At 42.4% G+C, this 25,222-nt stretch overlaps 1 protein-coding gene across 6 annotated transcripts in view; it reads left to right on the forward strand.

The window, feature by feature from the left end:
• fbxw7 (F-box and WD repeat domain containing 7) overlaps positions 1 to 25,222 on the forward strand; it is a 603,096-nt gene that overhangs the window by 263,691 nt on the left and 314,183 nt on the right. For 5 of the 6 annotated variants that reach the window (XM_070871441.1, XM_070871439.1, XM_070871442.1 and 2 more), the window contains one exon: positions 17,822 to 18,322. In XM_070871441.1, coding sequence (XP_070727542.1) covers positions 17,891 to 18,322 — 432 coding nt within the window. In that variant the 5' untranslated portion in view covers positions 17,822 to 17,890. Of the gene's footprint in view, positions 1 to 13,042; positions 13,123 to 17,821; positions 18,323 to 25,222 lie in introns of those variants that run through there. The other variant, XM_070871443.1, reaches the window with a different exon arrangement.

A 25,222-nucleotide genomic window follows, 5' to 3' on the forward strand; every position in this document is an offset into this window, starting at 1 on the left:
GGACATTTAGAAAATCATAATGCAGTCAAGCAGAGGCAGTATGGTTTTATGAAAGGGAAATCATGTTTGACAAATTTGCTTGAGTTCTTTGAGAATGTAACTAGCATGGTGGATAAAGGGGAACCAGTAGATGTCGTGTATTTCGATTTCCAGAAAGCATTCAATAAGGTGCCACATAAAAGGTTACTGCACAAGATAAGAGCTCACGGGGTTGGAAGTAATATATTAGCGTGGATAGAGGATTGGCTAACTAACAGAAGACAGAGAGTTGGGATAAATTGGTCATTTTCAGGTTAGAAACATTGGTGCAGGAGTAGGCCATTTGGCCCTTCGAGCCTGCACCGCCATTCAATAAGATCATGGCTGATCATTCCCTCTGTACCCCTTTCCTGCTTTCTCTCCATACCCCTTGATCCCCTTAGCTGTAAGGGCCATATCTAACTCCCTCTTGAATATATCCAATGAACTGGCATCAACAGCTCTCTGCGGCAGGGAATTCCATAGGTTAACAACTCTCTGAGTGAAGAAGTTTCTCTTCATCTCAGTCGTAAATGGCCTACCCCTTATCCTAAGACTATGTCCCCTGGTTCTGGACTTCCCCAACATTGGGAACATTCTTCTCGCATCTAACCTGTCCAGTCCCATCAGAATCTTATACGTTTCTATGAGATCCCCTCTCATCCTTCTAAACTCCAGTGAATAAAGGCCCAGTTGATCCAGTCTCTCCTCATATGTCAGTCCAGCCATCCCTGGAATCAGTCTGGTGAACCTTCGCTGCACTCCCTCAATAGCAAGAACGTCCTTCCTCAGATTAGGAGACCAAAACTGTGTACACTATTCCAGGTGAGGCCTCGCTAAGGCCCTGTACAGCTGCAGTAACACCTCCCTTCTCCTATACTCAAATCCCCTAGCTATGAAGGCCATCATACCATTTGCCTTCTTCACCGCCTGCTATACCTGCATGCTCACTTTCAGTGACTGATGAACCATGACACCCAGGTCTCGTTGCACCTCCCCTTTTCCTAATCTGCCGCCACCCAGATAATATTCTGCCTTCGTGTTTTTGCTCCCAAAATGGATAACCTCACATTTATCCACATTATACTGCATCTGCCATGCATTTGCCCACTCACCTAACCTCTCCAAGTCACCCTGCAGCCTCTTAGCATCCTCCTCACAGCTTACACCGCCACCCACCTAGTGTCATCCGCAAACCTGGACATATTGCACTCAATTCCTTCATCTAAATCGTTATTGTATACTGTAAAGAGCTGGGGCCCCAGCACTGAGCCCTGCGGCACTCCACTAGTCACTGCCTGCCATTCTGAAAAGGACCCATTTATCCCGACTCTCTGCTTCCTGTCTGCCAACCAATTCTCTATCCACGTCAGTACATTACCCCCAATACCATGCGCTTTGATTTTGCACACCAATCTCTTGTGCGGGACCTTGTCAAAAGCCTTTTGAAAGTCCAAATATGCCACATTCACTGGTTCTCCCTTGTCCACTCTGCTAGTTACATCCTCAAAAAATTCCAGAAGATTCGTCAAGCATGATTTCCCTTTCATAAATCCATGCTGACTTGGTCTGATCCTGTCACTGCATTCCAAATGCGCTGCTACTTCATCCTAATGATTGATTCCAACATTTTCCCCACTACTGATGTCAGGCTAACTGGTCTATAATTACCCATTTTCTCTCTCCCTCCTTTTTTAAAAAGTGGTGTTACATTAGCTACCCTCCAGTCCATAGGAACTGATCCAGAGTCGATAGACTGTTGGAAAATGATCACCAATGCATCTACTATTTCTAGGGCCACTTCCTTAAGTACTCTGGGATGCAGACTATCAGGCCCTGGGGATTTATCGGTCTTCAATCCCATCAATTTCCCTAACACAATTTCCCGCCTAATAAGGATATCCTTCAGTACTTCCTTCTCACTAGACCTACTGTCCCCTAGTACAATCGGAAGGTTATTTGTGTCTTCCTTTGTGAAGACAGAACCGAAGTATTTGTTCAATTGGTCTGCCATTTCTTTGTTCCCCATTATAAATTCACCTGAATCCAACTGCAAGAGACCTACGTTTGTCTTCACTAATCTTTTCTCTTCACATATTTATAGAAGCTTTTGCAGTCAGCTTTTATGTTCCCTACAAGCTTTCTCTCGTACTCTCTTTTCCCCCTCTTAATTAAACCCTTAGTCTTCCTCTGTTGAATTCTAAATTTCTCCCAGTACTCAGGTTTGTTGCTTTTTCTAGCCAAATTATATGCCTCTTCCTTGGCTTTAACACTATCCTTAATTTCCCTTGTTAGCCATGGTTGAGCCACTTTCCCCGTTTTATTTTCACTCCAGACAGGGATGTACAATTGCTGAAGTTCATCCATGTGATCTTTAAATGTTTGCCATTGCTTATCCACCGTCAACACTTTAAGTATCCTTTGCCAGTCTATTCTAGCCAATTCACGCCTTATACCGTCAAAGTTACCTTTCCTTAAGTTCAGGACCCTAGTCTCTGAATTAACTGTGTCACTCTCCATCTTAATAAAGAATTCTACCATATTATAGTCACTCTTCCCCAAGGGGCCTCGCACAACAAGATTGCTAATTAGTCCCCTCTCATTACACATCACCTAGTCTCGGATGGCCAGCTCTCTAGTTGGTTCCTCGGCATATTGGTCGAGAAAACCATCCCTAATACACTCCAGGACATCCTCCTCCACCGCATTGCTACCAATTTGGTTAGCCCAATCAATATGTAGATTAAAGTCGCCCATGATAACTGCTGTACCTTTATTGCACACATCCCTTATTTCTTGTTTGATGCTGTCCCTAACCTCACTACTATTGTTTGGTGGGCTGTGCACAACTCCCACTAGCGTTTTCTGCCCTTTGGAATTCCGCAGCTCGATTTCACATCATCCAGGCTAATGTCCCTCCTTACTATTGCATTAATTTCCTCTTTAACCAGCATTGCCACCCCACCTCCTTTTCCTTTCTGTCTATCCTTCCTAAATGCTGAATACCCTTGGATGTTGAGTTCCCAGCCTTGGTCACCCTGGAGCCATGTCTCCGTAATGTCAATGACATCATACCCGTTAACTGCTATCTGCGCAGTTAATTTGTCCACCTTATTCTGAATACTCCTCGCATTGAGGCACAGAGCCTTCAGGCTTGTCTTTCTAACACACTTTGCCCCTTTAGAATTTTGCTGTAATGTGGCCCTTTTTGTTTTTTGCCTTGGATTTCTCTGCCCTCCACTTTTACTATTCTCCTTTCTGTCTTTTGCTTCTGACTCCATTTTGTTTCTCTCTGTCTCCCTGCATAGGTTCCCATCCCCCTGCCATGTTAGTTTAACTCCTCCCCAAAAGCACTAGCAAACACTCCCCCTAGGACATTGGTTCCGGTCCTGCCTAGGTGAAGACCTGGCAAACTGTTGGCAAACTGTTGCTAATGGGGTGCCACAGGGATCAGTGCTGGGGCCTCAACTATTTACAATTTATATTAATGACTTGGATAAAGGGACCGAGTAGCCAAATTTGCTGATACAAATATAGATAGGAAAGCAAGTTGTGAGGAGGATGCAAAGAATCTACAAAGAGATATAGATAGGCTAAGTGAGTGGGCAAAAATTTGATAGATGGAGTATAATATGGGAAAACATGAGGTTAGCCACTTTGGTAGAAAAGTAAAAACGCTAATTATTATTTAAGTGGGGAGAGATTACAAAATGCAGTGGTACAGAGGGATCTGGGGGTCCTTGTACATGAAACACAAAACATTAGCATGCAGGTACAGCAAGTAATTAGGAAGGTAAATGGAATGTTGGCCTTTATTGCAAGAGGGTGGAGTATAAAAGTAGGGACGTCCTGCTACAACTGTACAAGGGGTTGGTAGGACCACACCTAGAATACTACATACAGTTTAGGGGCTAGAACCTCCACTTTTTTTGCATGCTTAATGCTCATTTTACCGCTGAAATGATGTGTAACGCCCATATATTGCCCATTTTGGCACAAAATGGAAACTGATGGACATTTTTAGGAAACTTATCGGCGAGTGTTACTTTCCTCATGTGCTTAACGTTGGGAAAACATATTACTGCCCGCCCACTTTTTTGGTCCTTGCTCTCATCTGTCATTAGCAGTGATGGTGCGGAACCTAGGGGTGGGGTGCCGCGCTCAGGGACCACTGGGAGGCCTGTGGCAGCAGTGTTCCTGGCTATCGCATCCAGGGACTCCGTCATGCGCTGAATGTATTCAGTCATGGTGGCCAGCTGTCGGGATATGCCCCCCAATGCTTCGATGAGCTGGTCACCAATGTCTACCGTCCTCCTGGACAACTGTACCATCTCTCCGCTGTCATGTTGTGCTCGTGGAACAGACCTGCTGTGTCCACGAGGCCTCCGCGGGGTCGGTGCCATCCTGGGGACAAATGGGGTGCCCTGTGGAGAGGTGCTTGGGGGTACTTCCAGAGTGGAGGTGGGAATGACCGGAGGACCACTAGATGGCCTTGGGGTAGAATGGCTTCTGGAGCATGGAGCAGGTTCTTCAAAGTCCATGCTCTCATCCGTGGAGAACAGACCCAGCGGCTTGACGGGTGAGAATCGGAGCCCCTCAGCACCATGTAATAGGATCACCCGCCGACTCCTGCCCCGCGCCCCCACCTTCTGGCCTCTGTGGTCTTGCCTAAGGCCGCACTGCTGGCTGAGCTGCAAAACACAAATGAGGTTATTAGAGGAGAAGGGGGTGCTAGGGTGACGAGGTGAGTCCCGCGCTACACACAGCATATGCACGACAGAAGCACCACCTCTATCAAAATCATCACACATTTCATGACCATCAACACATGATTTTCATTCGGCCAGCATTATTTCTGTGACACTTTTAGAAATCATCTATCATATATGATTGTTCAGATACAAGTGGGTGTGACATCTATAGACTTTACATGACGCAATGATGTAAGGTTTACCCACGTGGCATCACTTCAGAGTCTGCAGATGCGTCCGGGGGTGCTTCCCCACGAGTGCAAGCACTCGCTTCTCCATCTCTGTCATGTCGCTGGGGATGGATGGCCCCCCCCACCTGTTCGCCTCTGCACGGACCTCATCATCAATAGCTTCTTCTGTAAAAGGTGACAGGACGACATGACATGAGATCATTGCGTGATATCATTGCTAGGTACTGTCATAGACACTGATACAACACATAACCGACAACTGTAATCATGATTATTATGATTATCATTCCTTACCAAAAGATGTACACCGTGACCACAGACTTTGAGTAAAACATTCCTGGTAAAAGTGCAAGACCTCATATCTGCTGATAGTCACTCATAACTGTTACAAATCAAATTATATAAACACATAAGTACATGTAAATCAATGTAATACTTACTCTTGTGGATCCCACAAGGTCGTTCCATCGTTTTCGGCATTGGTTGTTGGTCGCCGACGAGACCACCTCTGCTCTGCTCTCTCGGTCCATATCCTCTGGTAGGCCTTTGGGGTGGGCTTCCCACGCCCTCCCTGTGTCAAATCACCCCAGTGTAAATTGACGACCTGCAGGAGGGAGGCATTTGCCTCATCCAAGAACCTCCCAGCTCTTTTGAGGCCTCCAATGTGCTCCTCTCCCACCCCGCTGCGCTTTCCCGCGTCAGTCTCCACAGCGTGCTGTGATGCCTCCTCCCCTCTCTCCATTATAAGCCAAATTCGGTCAAATATGTGGCTGATAACACCTACTTTTTGTTTGCCTATTTGCTGTGAAGCTCTAAAGTCTCCCTCCTTCCTTCCAAAGCTGCCACACCACACCCAGTCACGCCGTCAGTCCCTCTGAGCTCCCCCTTTCTCTGTCTCCTCTTTTGCGCATGTCATGGTGACCCTTAACCTCCAGAATCGCTGAAATCGAGCATTGCCATGCCGTAAGGACGGCCACACTTTATGGCAGAAGATCAAAAAAATGTTACGCTACCGCCCATTTTATATCACTCATGGTAACGTCCATTTTCAAAAGTGGAGACTAGGTGGTTTGAGAATGGGCGATAACCACAAAAGTGGAGGTTCTAGCCCTAGGTCTACTTATTTAAGGAAGGATATACTTGCACTGGAGGCAGTTCAGAGAAGGTTCACGAGGTTGATTCCTAAGATGAAGGGGTTGTCATAAGAAAGGTTGGGCAAGTTGGGCCGCTATTCATTGGCGTTTAGAAGAATGAGAGGTGATCTTATTGAAACGTATAAGATTCTGAGGGGGCTTGACAGGGTAGATGCAGAGAGGATGTTTCACCTCGTGGGGGAATCTAGAACTAGGGGGCATAGTTTCAGAATAAGGGGTTGCCCATTTAAAATGGAAATGAGGAGGAATTTCTTCTCTGAGGGTCGTGAATCTTTGGAATTCTCTACCTCAGTGAGCTGTGGAGGCTGGATCATTGAATGTATTTAAGGTGGAGATAGACAGATTTTTGAAAGATAAGGGAGTCGAGGGTTATGGGGAGCTGGTGGGGAAGTGGAGTTGAGACCAGGATCAGATCAGCCATGATCTTATTGAATGGCGGAGCAGGCTTGAGGGGCCAAATGACCACCTCCTGCTCCTATTTCTTATATTCTTATGTAGATGCAACACTGGCAATGTAGTATATGTAGGCACCTTTAGTAATGACTCCACGAGGCAGGGTATGATACTTAAACTGTGCAGATCTGTAGTCCTTTATTTGCAGCTCCTGAGTGACAACAACAAGCTGCGAGTTCCCTTTTATACTGGGTTACCTGCCGTGTGCAGGCAACCCCTAGGTCTCCAGCAGCAGCACCCTCTGGTGTACAGGCAAGGTGTGTACAGTGTAAAGGTACATTCAGTGTTGCATTAGTGTTACAGGCATGCATACACAACAGGCCAGGTGTCAAATATATTTTAGTCAATATAATCTTTTGGTGTTCTAACTGGTTTAATTTTGCCTAAGTTGTTTAATTGTCAGTTTGTATCTTAAATTCATTATTATTACTATTTTGCTATATATGGTGCAAAGTTAACGAATAATAACAACACCCCCTCCCTCCCCCAACCATGCAGAAATCAAGCACAGGCAACGGAAAGAGAGTGCGGTAAACCACTCCCGCCCACCCTTTCCCTCAATGACTATCTGTTCCACCTGTGACAGGGACTGTGGTTCTCGTATTGGACTGTTCAGCCACCTAAGGACTCATTTTTAGAGTGGAAGCAAATCTTCCTCGATTCCGAGGGACTGCCTATGATGATTTTCAGACCAATAGATGATTCACCTCAACATTAAACATCCTGCTAGCATAGTTAACAGGGCCACAGAAAGCAAAAACCCACTGCTTCTACCTCATCCATTACCATCCAGTGATACACTCTGTCCACCCCCCATTACACCAGGATACACTGCAGACCATCCTATTCAAAAAGTAGCCCCAGATTTTGGTGGTTATCTGCCCCCTAGAATTCAGAAGAATGATTTGAGACTTTTAAAAAATTTTGTTCATGAGAGGTGACCGTTGCTGGCAAGGCCAGCATTTATTGCCCATCCCTAAAGGAGCCTTCTGATGAATCTTCTAAGCATTACATTGCAACGAGAAAAGAAGTTGAGAAAGGGTTGTAGAATTGCTATAATTTTACAAATGGAAATTTCTGCAAACTTAAAGTACCAGTTTTATTTTGTTAATGAAACAAAGAAAAATATGGTTCATGAAGAGCAAACCCAAAACAGCTACTCCCAGTTAGAAACCTTGCAATGCCCTGAGTATATTTTTCCAATTGGTAGTTTTCTTCTTGCTGGAGACAGTTAGATGTAATTGGTAGTACTTTCTTCCCTAAATCAAAAGTTTATAATTTCAAGCACCCGCTATGAACTGAAGCACATAATCAAGCCTGGCACTTTAGTGAATTGCTTGGGGAGTGCTGTACTATTCGACATGCCATGTTCTGTTAAGATGCTAGACCGGGGCCCCATTTGGCAGCTGAAATGGACATAACAGATCCCATCGAAATATTTTCAATAGAGCAGAGCGTTCTCCTGGTCAGCATCCTTTCTTACACCAATACCAAAAAATAGATCACCTGGTAATTAATTAATTTTCTGTTTGTGGGACCTTGCTGTGTCCAAATTAACTGGCATGTTTGCCTACATAATAGGCAGTTGTGCAGTTAAAGTAATCTATTGGTTGTAAAATGCTTTGGGATGTCCTGGAGACATGGTAAGGGACTGTGCATATGCAAGTTCTTCTTTCTTCCAACCCCACCATACACTATTCCCCTAATAATGGCCCAGGTGGGCAACCTTCTTTTGAGGCCTCTGCCATTGTTGTCCGAAGTTGACTCTCATTTTAAATATTTATTTAGTCCCTGCCTATATCAGCTACTGAAGTTTCTTCAAACTTTGAAATAGAACATTCATGAAAGTATCCTCGTGTGCTTTTGTTTCTAAGCACAAGAAATTTAAATTTGCCTCATCCATAACATTTCAGTATTATTTCTGGAGTGATTGCATAGGGCACCAAAACTTACCTTTTAAACCGCTGCTATTGTGTTGAATGAATGTTTAAATTTTAGTATCTAATTTCAGTGAAGAATGAAGGCAAGAGGAAGGCAAGAAGAAGTTGCAAATGTATGGTCGCTTATCATGTTTACAGAACATCCCAAAGCATTTTACAATCAATTAATTACTTGAGAATATGACTCTATAAAGGCTTTTTTAAGATATACTTTTTTTGTCAAAAATATACTTTCATATGACAGGCCTTCTCATTACACCCTCTGTTCTTGTATTGTTTCTTTTACATGTGGAGCTGCGAGTGCTAAGCTACGACATTTCAGCACCTATCAAAACATACGCTGCTAATTGTATTCAGTAGGTTTTGTCTCAGTCTGCTGAGACATATATTTCCTTGAGTGCTTTTAACATTATTAGTAGTAGCATGATTTTTAACAGAAGACATTTCTTCTTTAAATTCTCTTGTGCTTAAAGATGTTTGTCATTCACAATATATTGGGATTTTTTCAGTTCTAGCTGTTTTCATTGGCTGTAATCATATGACTCTCAACATTTTACAAGATCTGATTTTTACTTTTAAGTGATCTGAAAAAGTATTAATTTGTTATGGAGGGTGTTGTTTTGTCACTTCAATAGCATTACATTCCTATTTTGGAAAAAAAGGAGAGATTAAAAAGGCACAAGGCAAGTGCTATAGCTCATACTAACTATTGATTCGGAGTTACCACACGTCCTGCCTCATGTTAAGTCTTTAGCCTTAGACTCTCTGTGTTAGCCATTTGTTGTTCACCCGAGTCTGAAAAAGAATCTACAGTAAAAGTGCATTTCTCCTCCCCCAGCCTCCTGAACCTCATAGAGAGGCATTCAGAAAAAGTTGCATATGCTGAGTAATGAAGCCAACCCAAGTTGTGTGCTGAGCAGCATATCGTTCAAAATCCAGTGCAGTATCTTAATACAAAAGCAAAACACTGTAGATGCTGGAAATCTGAAATAAAAACAAAAAATACTGGAAATACTCAGCAGGTCAGGCAGCATCTGTGGAGATAGAAATGAGTTAATGTTTCAGGTCGATGACATTTCATCAGAACTGGAAAGAGTTAGAGATGTAACAGGTTTTAAGCAAGTGCGGAGGCAGGGAAAGGGGGGAGGAGAGGAAAGAACTAAAGGGAAGGTATGTGATTGGGTGTAAGGGAGAGATTAAATGACAAAAGGTATGATAGTACTAGGCAAAAGGAAATGGTTATGGGACAATAAAGAAACAAAAGATGGGTCTAGAAGAGGTGTAAATGGAAATAGCAGAATCATCAAACAGCTGCCACCTGAAAAAATGGGGGCAGAGGTTATGATTGGAAATTGTTGAACTCGATGGTGTGTCCAGAAGACTGTAATGTGCCGAATGGAAAGATAGGGCAGATTTTTGGGTCTTATGCGCTCTGCTTTTTGCCCAGAGCAGCGGCAATGATGGCGATGAGGTCTTCTGGGCGGGCTGTCAGCCCCCCGCGGGGTTCCTCGTTCCGGTTTTGCGGCGCCGCGGGGCAGCACCGCCCAGAACAGTTGCGCCGGTGTGCAACGCCTCTGGTTGCAACACCGCCACGGGTTTTGACTTCAGCCCGACCTGTTTGCCCCGTAGCACGCCCCACAGTGAACGCCTGGGAAATCAGCGGTCCAACGATACCGATTGCGGAGAGGTAAGTAATGGACTCCTAAGGTAAGTGTGATTGTTTTTTTCTTCAATTATTTTTGCGATTTATGTTGTGGTGTGGGCAATGTTTTAGGAATGTTTTTGTGGGTTTTTTTAAGGTTTTTTTTTGTTTCTCCCCAAAGTGGAGGAGACCACATCGTGATCAGCTGTTTCATCTTGAAGGAGTATGTGGGAGCCTGGACAGTGTAAAGGGAGGTGGTAAAAGGGCAGGTGTTGCATCTCCTGTTCTTGCATGGGAAGGTGCCATAGGAAAGGGAGGGGTTGTGGGGGTGATTGAGGAGTGGACCTGGGTGTTGTGGAGGGACCAGTTCCTTTGGAATGCTGAAAAGGGAGGGATCACGCTGATGGGGTGAAAGTTGAGGACAAGGGATACTCTATCGTGGTTCTGGGAGGGAATGGAAGGGGTGAGAGTAGAAGTGCAGGAAATGGAACATTTGAAACCCAGGTCAACCACAGTCAACGGGAATCCTCGGTTGAGGAAAAATTAAGACATATTGGAAGTACTAGTATGGAAAGTGGCATCAGGACAGATGCGAAGGAGACAGAGAAACTGGGAGAATGGGATAGAGTCCTTCCAGGAAACGGGGTGGGAGGAAGTGTAGTGAAGGTAGTTGTGGGAGGCAGTGGGCTTATTATGGATGTTGGTCAACAGCCTATCCCCAGCAATGGAGACCGAGAAGTTGAGGAAGGGAAGGGTCTAAGATGGATTATGTGAAGGTGAGGGAAGGGTGGAAATTAGAAGCAAAGTTGATGACATTTTCTAGTTCAGGTGAGAGCAGAACATTGCACTAATACAGTCGTCATTGTACTGGAAAAATAGGTGAGGGAGAGGACCCGAGTAGGACTGGAACAAAGAATGTTCCACATATCCCATGAAAAGGCAGACATTGCTAGGACCCAGGTGAGTTCCCATAGCAACACTTTTTATTTGGAGGAAGTAAGTGGAGTCAAAGTTCAGCCAGGCGGAGGAGGATAGTGGTGGATGGGGACTGGTTGGGCCTCTGTTCAAGGAAGAAGTGGAGTGCCCTCAGGCCGTCCTGGTGGGGGATGGAGGTGTAGAGGGATTGGTCATCCTTAATACTCTTTTTATATCTTGTATACTTCTATCTTAATACTCAAGGTAATTGCAACTAATCTGTCTTTATGCTAGTCTGTCAAAAATATGAAATTCACAATGTAAAAAGACTTGCATTTATATAGCATCTTTCATGACCTCAAGATGTCCCAAAGCACTTTACAGCCAATTAATTTTTTTTTTAAGTGTAGTCACACTTGTAATGTAGGGGAAGGTGTTCCCAAAGTCTTAAAAGGAAGAGTTAATCTTGATGTTTTAACATGAAGAATACTGCTACAGAAATTGAAGTCCTCTTATAAGGGGCCTAAGTACAAGATTTCTTTTTATGAAGGTCTCAATGTTTGCAGAGTGGTTGGCTGTGTCCAATTTTCTACTGTTTATGACTCCCTAAAGAATTATCTGTGTGACTTATAATAGGCATAAACCAGACAAAATTTCTGCTACAATCCACACTTTTACTTATGTCAAGTGTGTATTTACAATACGTGCATATTTCACACAGCTATTTGTTTTTTCCTAAAACAGCATATGCAGCCCTTCTGTGCATGCAAAACAAATATTTGACGTCCTGCACTAGAAGTATTGATATTTTCTTCCTGGTTGAAATATCCGGTTCAGTAAGAACTGCTGCATTGATAAATATTTCATACAGCACACAAATGAGGTTTTAGTTGTGATAAGATAACCTGTCTGTTGCTTCATGTGGTGAAATGCATGCTGTGTAGACACTGTTAGTCAGTTACACTGAGCGAGATGCAGTGTCTGTTAAAATGCACTGAGACAGGTTGCTTCTTTGCTGATCTAGATGCTTCTAGGGGTTTAGATGTGGCCAATCGTCTTCTCAGTGAGGAGCTTCCAAAGGTTAGGAAAAGGAAGTCTAATGATCCTTTTCTACATTGAGTGAAAGAAGATTGCACAAGTCTTTGTGCCTACTGGGAAGGGTAGCTGAGCTTGGTTAGTCTTTGTTATTAATTGGAGTGTACAGGTAACCTCTCAGTTAAACTTCTCTCCCTGCAGAATGCTGATACTGTATAGGTTGGAAAGTATATTCATTCACAAGTTAATTATTGAGCCTAGAGCTGACTGTGGTTTATAGGAGGTGCTGCTCTTTTTTCTTTCTGTATGTGTGTGTTTTGTATACATTATATTTAATACATTCCTTGGCTAATAACTGATCCCCTTTTGTCTCATTTGCAATTTGTATTGGACATTATTCACTAAAGCCAGGGTCTGTCATGAGGAACATTAGCTTCTGATTTGTAGATGCTTGATAGGAAAGTTTTTAGTACCATGCCATTGGCAAATATTTTTTTTAAATGCTCAGAGAATTTTGGGATGCACAAAATACTGTATTTGAAACAGTTTGAATAAAATCAGCAGTCTGTCTTTTCATCCAGTGAATGTTTCTAATGTTTTGTGCCATTTTAACAATGTGCATAGATGTGGAGTGTTGTATATTGATAGGAATTTGTACAGGTTAAACTGCCAGAAACACTTAATTACAGTACAGATAGTTAGAAAATAAAGTTGAACCTTATGCAAAGCGGGGTAGAGAAATTAGTATAACTAGTACAAGCTGTAATACTTCTTTGTTTTTATACTTTGTGTAACAAAAATGTTATCTCAGGTGTGTCATAATGGATCTTAAACTGAAATCGTAAAAACACATACAACGATGTTCCTACTTTATTTCGGCTTATTGCATATAACTAATTTCATGTGTTGATTGAGGTAAAAATAAGCTCTTGTTTGTATTTAGATGGTGTTCCTGAGCTAAGGCTAAATTGGAAATGCAGAAATGGTCTTGAAAAACTTTTTTTTGTTGGAACAAAGCAGATTGTGAGTAGAATATCTGACATTTAAGAGTTCTGCTGTCTTGTGTATACTGTCCATCAAGATCTTAATCTTTTTGCTGTTTCCCTTCAAGCATTTAGTTTTTTGATAAATTCTTCAAGGAAAATTGTTGAGATTTGTAGAAATTTTCTGAAAAGTAATAACTTGCTTTATCAGTTGTACTAGAAGTAAATGATTCATTAGGCATTATCAAGATGTATCTATGACTTGTGTGTGGCATTCAAGGCTAGAAATGTTAATCTAGTTCATTAAAAATTTGAAATTATTCATTTTTTCAATCTTGTAAATATGAGGGAAAATATCTCATTAGCATAAATAAAAGACATAATGCAACTTGCACAAAATGCTGGATTTTGTGGCAGATAAGATGATTGTAAATAGGAAACTGAACACACTTGACAAGAAGGAAAAGATTTAATTTCAGAACCTAACAGCATAGTTTCCTATCGGTATAATAAGCTTGCCATGATGGATAGCTTCATTTTTCTCGCTGACAAGTTAAATTGCACATTTATCTTGCCCTGGGCTAGTACCACTATTTCATTGGACCCATCCCCAGGTGAATCACAATTGTGTTTTCAGGCTGCCTCCATCTAACTAACTAGTGACTTTTGTAAGCTAGTGTGTTAATAAAACATGAGTTCACCATAAATCTGTATTCTGTAAACCACAGTCAGAGGGAGTTGGTTAGCCCACTTTTTCCTATGTGGGATAACACACATTCTAAAGCCATAATTTAGAAATATAGAAATATACAGCGCAGAAGGAGGCCATTTCGGCCCATCGTGTCTGCGCGGCCGACAAAGAGCCTCACGGCCCTTGGTCAGCAGCCCAAAAGGTTACATATAAACCTATGAACAATGACGGAAAGGCAAAGAGCACCCAGCCCAACTAGTCCTCCTCACACATCTGCGACACCCCTTATACTGAAAACATCTACATTCCACCCCAACCGGAGCCATGTGATCTCCTGGGAGAGTCAAAAACCAGATTAAAAACCCAGGCCAACTTAGGGAGAAAAAATCTGGGAAAATTCCTCTCTGACCCATCCAGACAATCGACACTAGTCCAGGAGATCACCTTGGCCGTATTCTATTCCCTGCAGTACTTACCATTATATCTGCGCCGTCCAACAAAAGGTCATCCAGTCTAATCCTAATTACTAGCTCTAGGTCCGTAACCCTGCAGGTTACGGCACTTTAATTGCTCATCCAACCATCTCTTAGCGGTGAGGGTTTCTGCATCCACCACTCTTCCAAGCAGCGAGTTCCAGATCCTCACAACCTTCTGCGTAAAGAAGGAACCCACCTCAAATCCCCTCTAAACCTTTCACCAACCACCTTAAAACAATGCCCCCTCGTAATAGACCCCTCCACCAATAGACCCTTACTATCCACTATGTCCAGGCCCCTCAATATTTTGTACACCTCAATGAGGTCTCTTCTCAACCTTCTCTGTTCCAATAAGAACAAACCCAGCCTATCCAATCTGTCCTCATAACTAAGATTCTCCATTCCAGGCAGTATCCTAGTAAATCTCCTCTGCACCCTCTCTAGTGCAATCATGTCCTTCCTATAATACGGCGACCAGAACTGCACGCAGTACTCCAGCTGTGGCCTAACCACAGTATTATACAATTTAAGCATAACCTCCCTGCTCTTATAGTCTATGCCTCGGCCAATAAAGGCAAGCATTCCGTATGTCTTAACCACCTTATCCACCTGGCCTACTACTTTCAGGGACCTGTGGACAAGCACTCCAAGGTCCCTTTGTTCATCTACACTATTAAGTGGCCTACCGCTTAATGTGGATACCTTTTCCTCATTAGCCCTCCCAAAGTACATCACCTCACACTTCTCTGAATTAAATTCCATTTGCCACTGCTCTGCCCACCTGACCAGTAGATTGATATCCTCCTGCAGCCTATGACTTTCCTCTTCATTATCAACCACACAGCCAATTTTAGTGTCATCTGCAAACTTCTTAATCATACTCCCTATATTCAAATCTAAATCGTTGATATATACCACAAAAAGCAAGGGACCCAGTACTGAGCCCTGCGGAACCCCACTAGAAACATCCTTCCAGTCATGAAAACATCCATCAATCATTACCCTTTGTTTCCTACCTCCAAGCCAATTTTGGATCCAACTTGCCACTTTGCCCTGTATCCCATGGGCTTTAACCTTCATGACCAGTCTACCATGTGGGACCTCATCAAAAGCCTTGCTAAAGTCCATATAGACTACATCGTACGCACTACCCTCATCGACCCTCTTAGTTACCTCCTCAAAAAATTCAATCAGGTTAGTCAAACACTATCTTCCCTTAACAAATCCATGCTGACGGTCCCTAATTAATCCTTGCCTTTCCAAATGCAGATTTATCCTGTCTTTCAGGATTTTTTCCCACTAATAATATTCCCACTACTGAGGTTAGACTGACAGCCTGTAATTACTCGGCCTATCCCTTTCTCCCTTCTTAAACAAGGATACTACATTAGCAGTCCTCCAATCCTCCGGCATCATGCCCAGATCCAAAGAGGACTGGAAAATAATGGTCAAGGCCTCTGCTATTTCCTCCTTTACTTCGCACAACAGCCTGGGATGCGTTTCAACCGGGCCTGGGGACTTATCTACTTTCAAAGCTGCTAAACTTCCCCTCACTATATTTGTTTCATCCAGAATATCAAACTCCTCCTCCTTTGTGAAAACAAATGCAAAGTATTTGTTATGAACCCTACCAACATCTTCCGCCTCCACACAAAGATTACCCTCAAGGTCTCTAATAGGCCCTACCCTTTCTTTAGTTACCCTCTTACTCTTAATATATTTATAGAACATTTTAGGATTTTCCTTAATTTTACTGGCCAAAAATTTTTCGTGCTCTCTCTTAGCATTCTTAATATCCTTTTTAATTTTGCCTCTTAACTTTCTATATTCCTCTACACTTGTCTTATTTGGAAAAACAATTGGTTAAACAGCTTCTGAATTTGTACTAAAATGCTTTCATAGAATAGAGCTTCACCTGTGGTATGTAAATTTAATATCCTGATGACTATAATTTGCATCTACCTAGTGAATGGTTCATTTACTTGGGGGTTGCAGGAGAGCTGTTCTGTACGTACATAAAGTGGTCAAATGTGCAATACTGCTTTGTGTAACGCCATAGTGATTTGATTGAGGTAAATACGGTAAGCTTTGAATCCTTACCCTTGCTGTTCCCAGGTGCTGCACTCGACATTCAGATATCTTAATTATTAATGTGGTGGAAAGTGACACTGTGTAGCAGATATTGACACTTCCCTTCTCAGGTTGTACAGAGGCTTTCTGTCGGGTATGTAGAATTATTGGAATGAAATGTTTACAATTTGCTTCATGCATGAGAGGTTTTTAGTTTCATAGGGAATTGAACAGTGAGTTACCACATCAGATGATACATTTTTGTTTCCAATAAAGGGTTAATATTTTAATATTTACATAAACTGAAATCTGATGACATCTTTCCATTGAAACCAAAAAAAAGTTAGTATTCTGATTCACCATTTTGAAAATCATTTTCAAAAATGACAGTTCTAGCTAGCTCCTCTGATTGCTCGGGGTGGGGTGGGGGCGCGGTGCGGGGGGTGGGGTGGGTCGGGGTCGGGAGTGGGGGGGGGGGGTGTAAAGTCCCTGTATCTTAAGCTATACAAACCAGGAAGATCCAAGATTGGAGTTAGCGGGGGATAGTTATAATTAGCCACAGTGCAATGAGGTTAGGGAAGGAAAAATTGACCTGGCTGCCACTCCTTATCATTAAGCTGAGACCCCCTGCTAGAAGTACTTGCGGGTGTCTGGGGAGGACAGGATCAGGTGTGACTTGTGATGTTTTCCAAATTTGGATAGCCCACCAGTACTTGCTGTTGTGGTTCAAGCCAAGAAAACTGGCCACTTGGTGAGGTACTGGAGGACAATCGCCACCTGTGGAACAAGTTGGTGCCTGGAGTGGAAGGGGGTCAACATTGTAGAAAGAAAATGACAACTGTGAATAAAACCTTTTTGGGCGGGCTAGCCATTAATTCTGTTCTGTTCTATTCAGGCATCTGCTTTTTGGTCATTTACATGGAAAGATATAATTGAAATGTTTGTACACAGAACATAATTTGTTCCATAATATTTTAATTTTTGTTGTGAAATATAATTTAAGGTAAGTCCTTTGAGGCAGACTTTGCTATTAAGTTATTTCTATAAACAATTGTTCTGCCAGAACTGAATTTATTTGGCAAATACTGTGGGATCGCCACTATGTGGACTCCAATTATCTGCCTTCCCTATTAGCTAGTAGGATTTTCTCTGGCCCCATGTCTTTGCATAGCTCACAAATGTTTTATTTGTTTTGTGCTATAAAAAAAGATAGTGTTTTGTCATTTGAATTGTACTTGCCTTTATTCCTGTGTCTAGCTCATTAATGTACTTGTATGATTAAAATCTTGAATCATAATTGATTTTCACCAAACATTTTGGCAAATAATCGGAGCAAAATTTGCATACACATCGCTGTTTTTGTAGTATACAAAGCAGTTGCCTTAATTTTAAATTACATCAACCTAAAACCATTCAATAGCTTGGTTGAAAACTTTTACAAATGTGATACTGGAATGTAAAATATATATTTTTCTAAATAATCTTATCTCCTCTGTACTCAGGCTGCTACAACGTGTACATCATCTACCAATCTAGCAAAGGTTCAGGAAGTAGCAAGCTGGCTGTTGGAAATGAACCAAGAATTGCTGTCTGGGGGCAGCAAGAGGCGCAGAACTGGAGGATCCCTCCGAGGTAATGCCTCATTGAGTCATGGGGAGGATGAGCAAATGAACAGAGTAGTGGAGGAGCGAGACAGGCATTGTGTAAGGATTGCTGATGGCAGTGGAGCTGAGGCAAGCAGCAGCACCAGTGATGAGGCCCAAGTTGCTGCAGCAGACGAAGAAGAAAACAACAACCGAGTCACGGCAGAGGCCAAGGAAGAGAACAAAGAGGAAGAACAAGAGGATGGTGAAGAGGAAATGGACCAAGACACTGATGATTTTGAACAGTCCGATGATTGTAGTAGAGAAGAAGATAGCACAAATGGAAATGATGTAACCGATCAAAATTATAATGTTGATGTTGCCACCCAACAACCTCTGGCTCTGTTAACGAAGAATCAGGTAAGTGAGAATTTGTTGGAAACCATTAAGAGCTGAACTGAGTATATAGTAATGCCATATAATCAATTAGATTTATAGTATAATGCAATTCTATAAAATGTTAATGACAAGAACCTGTTCTGCTGTATGCACGCAAGTAAAGTTGTAATAGGTACTGAGGGAGTAAGGATCAAATCTGAGTAGTATTCAGGTGCTAATGTGTTACAGAACTATTGACATGCCATTGTTTAGGTATAAGAGTATTTAGATATGTCTCTGTTTTAACAGTTACTGTTTAAAGTAATTTCCAACTGACCTCTTTTCACATTTTTGTAGCTTATTACATGTTTGCAGTGAAACATTAATTTCCTATTGTACAATTTATTGGATTCTTCAACATGTAGAAGTGTAAAAGATTTCCTAATTTACCCTTGCTGTCGATTGGTATATTGCAGAACTGGAAAATGTCGTGTCAAATTTGGGATATAAGCATGGCCAAATGTGTTACAGGGCAAAATTCTCACTTAACTGAGCAATTTAATCTTGGATTCTGTTAAAAGGAATGAAAATGGAATGTACACACAACAACAACAATTTGTATTTATATAGCGCCTTTAATGTAGTAAAACGTCACAAGGCACTTCACATGAGTGTAATAAGACAAAACAAATAAATTTGACACTGAGCCACGTAAGAAATTACAGCAAATGCTTGGTCGAAGAGAGAGGTTTTAAGGAGTATCTTAAAGGAGGAAAGAGAGGCAGAGAAGTTTAAGGAGGGCGTTCCAGAGCTTGGGGCCTAGGCAGCTGAAGGCAGTTATAATCAGGAATGCTCAAGAGGGCATAGAAAATGGTTTTGGAATATTTATGAAAAGTATTCATGAGTGAAATTGACTGTAACTGCAGCCCAAGTTATTTGAAATCTGACAACGGGTTTTGTTTAGTGTAGTACAGTCAAGTTAACTGTCTTCTAATTTAGACTTTGGCATAATAATGAAGCCTATCATATGATTGTGCTTAATTGTCTCTGGAATCCTGGGCAAAATTGTTACTTCCAGAAAAAAGAGCCAAATCTTGAAATAGCTCTGTCTTGTCTCCCACTGGTAAATTATATAAGTGCACTCATCTAACCCTATTCACTCCTTACTGGTAATCCCACTCCATATTCAATAAATTCCTTCAGATTGCATGCCTGCAGTACAATAGCTAAATCACATCTTTATCTTTTCAGGCTTTTTGGGCCAGTGAGAATCGTATTTCTTTCAATTTTCAGGTTCTTTGTGTTTTTCAAGTCTAACAAACTGATGTTTCCTCTGGGCTTTCAGAGCGCCACCACTAATCCTTTGAAATTCTTTATTTCATTACCTCTCTTGATCCTAAATGGAATTCCCACATTTCCAACATTGCTAAAGCTGTCTCCAAAATCTGTTTCCCCTTTCATACTGAACACTTTTCCCTCAACAAATCTTAACTCTGATTCAAGTTTAAACCCATCCAAGCCTTGAATATTGCTCCCTTATCTTGGAGAAAGAAACATAGAAAATAGGTGCAGGAGTCGGCCATTTAGCCCTACGAGCCTGCACCACCATTCAATATGATCATGGCTGATCATGCAACTTCAGTACCCCATTCCTGCTTTCTCTCCATACCCCTTGATCCCTTTAGCCGTAAGGGCCACATCTAACTCCCTTTTGATTATATCTAATGAACTGGCCTCAACAACTTTCTGTGGTAGAGAATTCCACAGGTTCACAATTCTCTGAGTGAAGAAGTTTCTCCTCATCTCAGTCCTAAATGGCTTACCCCTTATCCTTAGACTGTGACCTCTGGTTCTGGACTTCCTCAACATAGGGAACATTCTTCCTGCATCTAACTTGTCCAATCCCGTCAGAATTTTATATGTTTCTCTGAGTGAGATCCTCTCTCATTCTTTTAAATTCAGTGAATATAAGTTTAGTCGATCCAGTCTTTCTTCATATGTCAGTCTTGCCATCCTGGGAATCAGTCAGGTGAACCTTCGCTGCACTCCCTCAATAACAAGAATGTCCTCCTTCAGATTAGGAGACCAAAACTTTATACAATATTCAAGGTGTGGCCTCACCAAGGCCTTGTACAACTGCAGTAAGACTTTCCAATACTCAAATCCTCTCGCTATGAGGGCCAACATGCCATTTGCCTTCTTCACCGCCTGCTGTGCCAACTTTCAATGACTGATGTACCATGACACCCAGGTCTCGTTGCATCTCGCTTTTTCCTAATCTGTCACCATTCAGATAATACTCTACCTTCCTGTTTTTGATACCAAAGTGGACAACCTCACATTTATCTACATTATACTGCATCTGCCATGCATTTGCCCACACATCTAACCTGTCCAAATCACCCTGCAGCCTCTTAGCATCCTCCTCACAGCTCACTCTGCCACCCAGTTTAGTGTCATCTGCAAACTTGGAGATATTACATTCAATTCCTTCATCTAAATCATTGATGTATATTGTAAATAGCTGGGGTCCCAGCACTGAACCTTGCAGTACCCCACTAGTCACTGTCTGCCATTCTGAAAAGGACCCGTTTATTCCTATTCTTTGCTTCCTGTCTGCCAACCAGTTCTCTATCCATGTCAATACATTACCCCCAATACCATATGTTTAATTTTGCACATTAATCTCTTGTGTGGGACCTTGTCAAAAGCCTTTTGAAAGTCCAAATACACCACATCCGCTGGTTCTCCCTTGTCCACTCTACCACTTACATCCTCAAAAAATTCGAGAAGATTTGTCGAGCATGATTTCCCTTTCATAAACCCATGCTGATTTGGACCGATCTTGTCACTGCTTTCCAAATGCACTGCTATTACATCTTTAATAATTGATTCCAACATTTTACCCACTACCGATGTCAGGCTAACCGGTCTATAATTCCCTGTTTTCTCTCTCCCTCCTTTTTTAAAAAGTGGTGTTACATTAGCTACCCTCCAATCCCTAGGAACTGATCCAGAGTCTATAGAATGTTGGTAAATGACCACCAATGCATCCACTATTTCTAGGGCCACTTCCTTAGGTACTCTAGGATGCAGACTATCAGGCCCTGGGAATTTATCAGCCTTCAATCCCATCAATTTCCCTTACACAATTTCCTGACTAATAAGGATTTCCTTCAGTTCCTCCTTCTCGCTAGACCCTCGGTCCCCTAGTATTTCCGGAAGGTTATCTGTGTCTTCCTTAGTGAAGACAGAACCAAAGTATTTGTTCAATTGGTCTGCCATTTCTTTATTCCCCATTATAAATTCACCTGATTCTGACTGCAAGGGACCTACATTTGTCTTCACTAATTTTTTTTCTCCTCACATATCTATAGAAGCTTTTGCAGTCAGTTTTTATGTTCCCTGCAAACTTACTCTCATACTCTATTTCCCCCCTCCTAATTAAACCCTTTGTCCTCCTCTGCTGAATTCTAAATTTCTCCCAGTCCTCAGATTTGCTGCTTTTTCTGGCCAATTTATATGCCTCTTCCTTGGATTTAACACTATCCCTAATTTCCCTTGTTAGCCATGGTTGAGCCACCATCCTCGTTTTATTTTTTACACCAGACAGGGATGTCCAATTGTTGAAGTTCATCCATGTGATCTTTAAATGTCTGCCACTGTCTATCCACCGTCAACCCTTTAAGTATCATTCGCCAGTCTATCCTAGCTAATTCACATCTCATACAATCAAAGTTACCTTTCTTTAAGTTCAGGACCCTAGTAAAACATAGTAACATAGAAAATAAGTGCCGGAGTAGGCCATTCAGCCCTTCGAGCCTGCACCACCATTCAATAAGATCATGGCTGATCATTCACCTCAGTACCCCTTTCCTGCTTTCTCTCCATACCCCTTGATCCCTTTAGCCGTAAAGGCCATATCTAACTCCCTCTTGAATATATCCAATGAACTGGCATCAACAACTCTCTGCGGTAGAGAATTCCACAGGTTAACTACTCTCTAAGTCTCTGACTTAACTGTGTCACTCTCCATCTTATACCATATTTGGTCACTTCTACCATATTATGGTCACTTTTCCCCATGGGGCCTCGCACAACAAGATTGCTAATTAATCCCTTCTCATTGCACAACACCCAGTCTAGGATGGCCAGCTCTCTAGTTGGTTCCTCGACATATTGATCTAGAAAACCACCCCTTAAGCACTCTAGGAAATCCTCCTCCACCATATTGCTACCAGTTTGGTTATCCCAATCTATATGTATATTAAAGTCACCCATGATAAGTGCTGAACCTTTATTGCACGCATTCCTAATTTCCTGTTTGATGCCATCCCCAACCTCACTACTACTATTTGGTGGTCTGTACACAACTCCCACTAGCGTTTTCTGCCCTTTGGTGTTCCGCAGCTCTACGAATACAGATTCCACATCATTCAAGCTAATGTCCTTCCTTACTATTGCGTTAATCTCCTCTTTAACCAGCAACGCTACCCGATCTCCTTTTCCTTTCTGTCCATCCTTCCTGAATATTGAATACCCCTGGACATTGAGTTCCCAGACTTGGTCGCCCTGGAGCCATGTCTCCGTAATCCCAATTACATCATATCCATTAATGGCTATCTGCGCAGTTAATTCATCCATCTTATTACGAATGCTCCTCACATTGAGACACAGAGCCTTCAGGCTTGTTTTTTTTAACATTCTTTCTCCTTTTAGAATTAGAAGGAGGAATCTTAACTTTATTTTGTACTCTTAAGGGTGAAATAAATGTTAGGAGTTAAAAAGTTTAACTGAGGTGACCCATCTAACATCTGGGCTTTAACTTCTATCTTTCTGTTACAACTTTTCACACCTGTTTTATTGATACTACTGTTCTCCATGTTTCTCAATTGTTTTAGCTCTTCTAACCTGCAAATACCTCTTCTGTTTCCTTACTATGTTGAAGTGAACACACATGAAAGTCTCCTACTCTTAACCCCATCCTCCCAGGATCTCAACTGTAGAACTCCTTGCATTCCATTAGCCTATCCTTCCTCCTGCAGGCTTTATGGTTTTAGAACCCATGCTTGACGACATATAATCACCACTTCTTGATTCAACTCTCATTCTTGCCTTAATGTCCTTAGCCCTTTGCCTTGATTTCGCAATAAAAGTAAAGCAATAAATCGCCCTTTGATTTATATCAAACATATTTCATTTTGGAGTTGAGACTGTGCTATAAGTATAAACAAATTCAACTTTTAGGCTTAAAGGATTTGATTGCTTTACACAGTAGCATAGTGTGCTGCCAGTTTACTATTGCAATGTCCCACAAGAGCAGTAAGATATAGTTTTGCTGTCACATTTGCTCAGAAGATTATTTTTGAATTGAGAACGATGGGCTACACTTAAGCTAAGTAGTGACAAAAAAAAACTTGCAAGGGTCATTGCGATTGCAATAGAAAATCATTTAAACCATATAGGTGGGGGGCAGGGGCAGGTGGGGAGGAAATTTGACAGATCATGAGGTAGAACACAGTCAACAGGTAAGTATAGACACACAAACCCAGCAAGACATACGTGAACAAGTACCCAGGAATAGATAGAGGTGCAGGAACATGAGAGGATGAAAATCTATAATAAGATGGATATAAATGAACGCTAGAAGCATTAGAAATAAGATGCTGGGACTGGAGGCTGTAGTGGCAGTCAGGAAACTATGATTGGAGAAATTAGAGACATGACTTAATCCAGAGCATGGAAATTAGTATAACGTTCAAGGCAGAGTGTTTAGGACATAAGAAATAGCAGCAGGAGTAGGTCATTTGGCCCCTCGAGCCTGCCCCGCTATTCAGTAAGATCATGCCTGATCTGATCTTCGCCTCAACTCCACTTCCCTGCCTGCTCCCCATAACCCTTGACTCTCTTATTCAAAAATCTGTCTATCTCCACCTTTAAATATGTTCAATGACCCAGCTTCTACCGCTCTCTGGGGTAGAAAGTTCCAAAGATTCACGACGCTCTGAGGGAAGAAATTCCTCCTCGTCTCCGGTTTAAATGGGCGACCCCTGATTCTGAAACTATGCCCCTAGTTCTAGATTCCCCCATGAGGGGTAACATCCTCTTATACGTTTCAATAAGATCACCTCTGATTCTTCTAAACTCCAATGAGCATAGGCCCAACCTGCTCAACCTTTCTTTATAAGCCAGCCCCTTCATCTCGGGAGTCAACCTCGTGAACCTTCTCTGAACTGCAAGTATATCCTTCCTGCCACTGCACGAGGTAGAAAAAGCCATAAGACTACTTAAAAACAACAAGGCTACGGGAGCGAATGGAATCCCTGCTGAGGCACTGAAGTATGGCGGAGAGGCACTGTTGGCGCGAATATATGACCTCATCTCTCTCATCTGGAGGGAGGAGAACATGCCGGGAGATCTCAGAGATGCATTGATCATGACCATCTTTAAAAAAAGAGGACAAGTCTGACTGCGGCAACTACAGGAAAATCTCCCAGTTATCAGCCACTGGGAAAGTCGCCGCTAGAGTCCTCCTCAACCGTCTTCTCCCTGTGGCCGAGGAGCTCCACCCAGTGTGGATTTCGTCCCCTATGGGGCACAGCGGACATGATCTTTGCAGCGCGACAGCTGCAGGAAAAATGCAGGGAGCAGTGCCAGCCCTTATATATGGCCGCCTTCGACCTTACAAAGGCCTTTGACACTGTCAACCGCGAGGATCTATGGAGCGTCGTCCTCCATTTCGGATGCCCCCAAAAGTTCACCACCAACCTCCATCTGCTGCACGACGACATGCAAGCCATCGGATCCATTATAGACCCAATCCACGTCCGGACCGGGGTCAAACAGGGCTGTGTCATCGCCCCAACCCTCTTCTCAGTCTTCCTTGCTGCCATGTTCCACCTCACAGTCAACAAGCTCCCCGCAGGAGTGGAACTAAACTAC

Source organism: Pristiophorus japonicus, chromosome 2, assembly GCF_044704955.1.
Source record: "Pristiophorus japonicus isolate sPriJap1 chromosome 2, sPriJap1.hap1, whole genome shotgun sequence".
Taxonomy (NCBI): Eukaryota; Metazoa; Chordata; class Chondrichthyes; family Pristiophoridae; genus Pristiophorus; species Pristiophorus japonicus.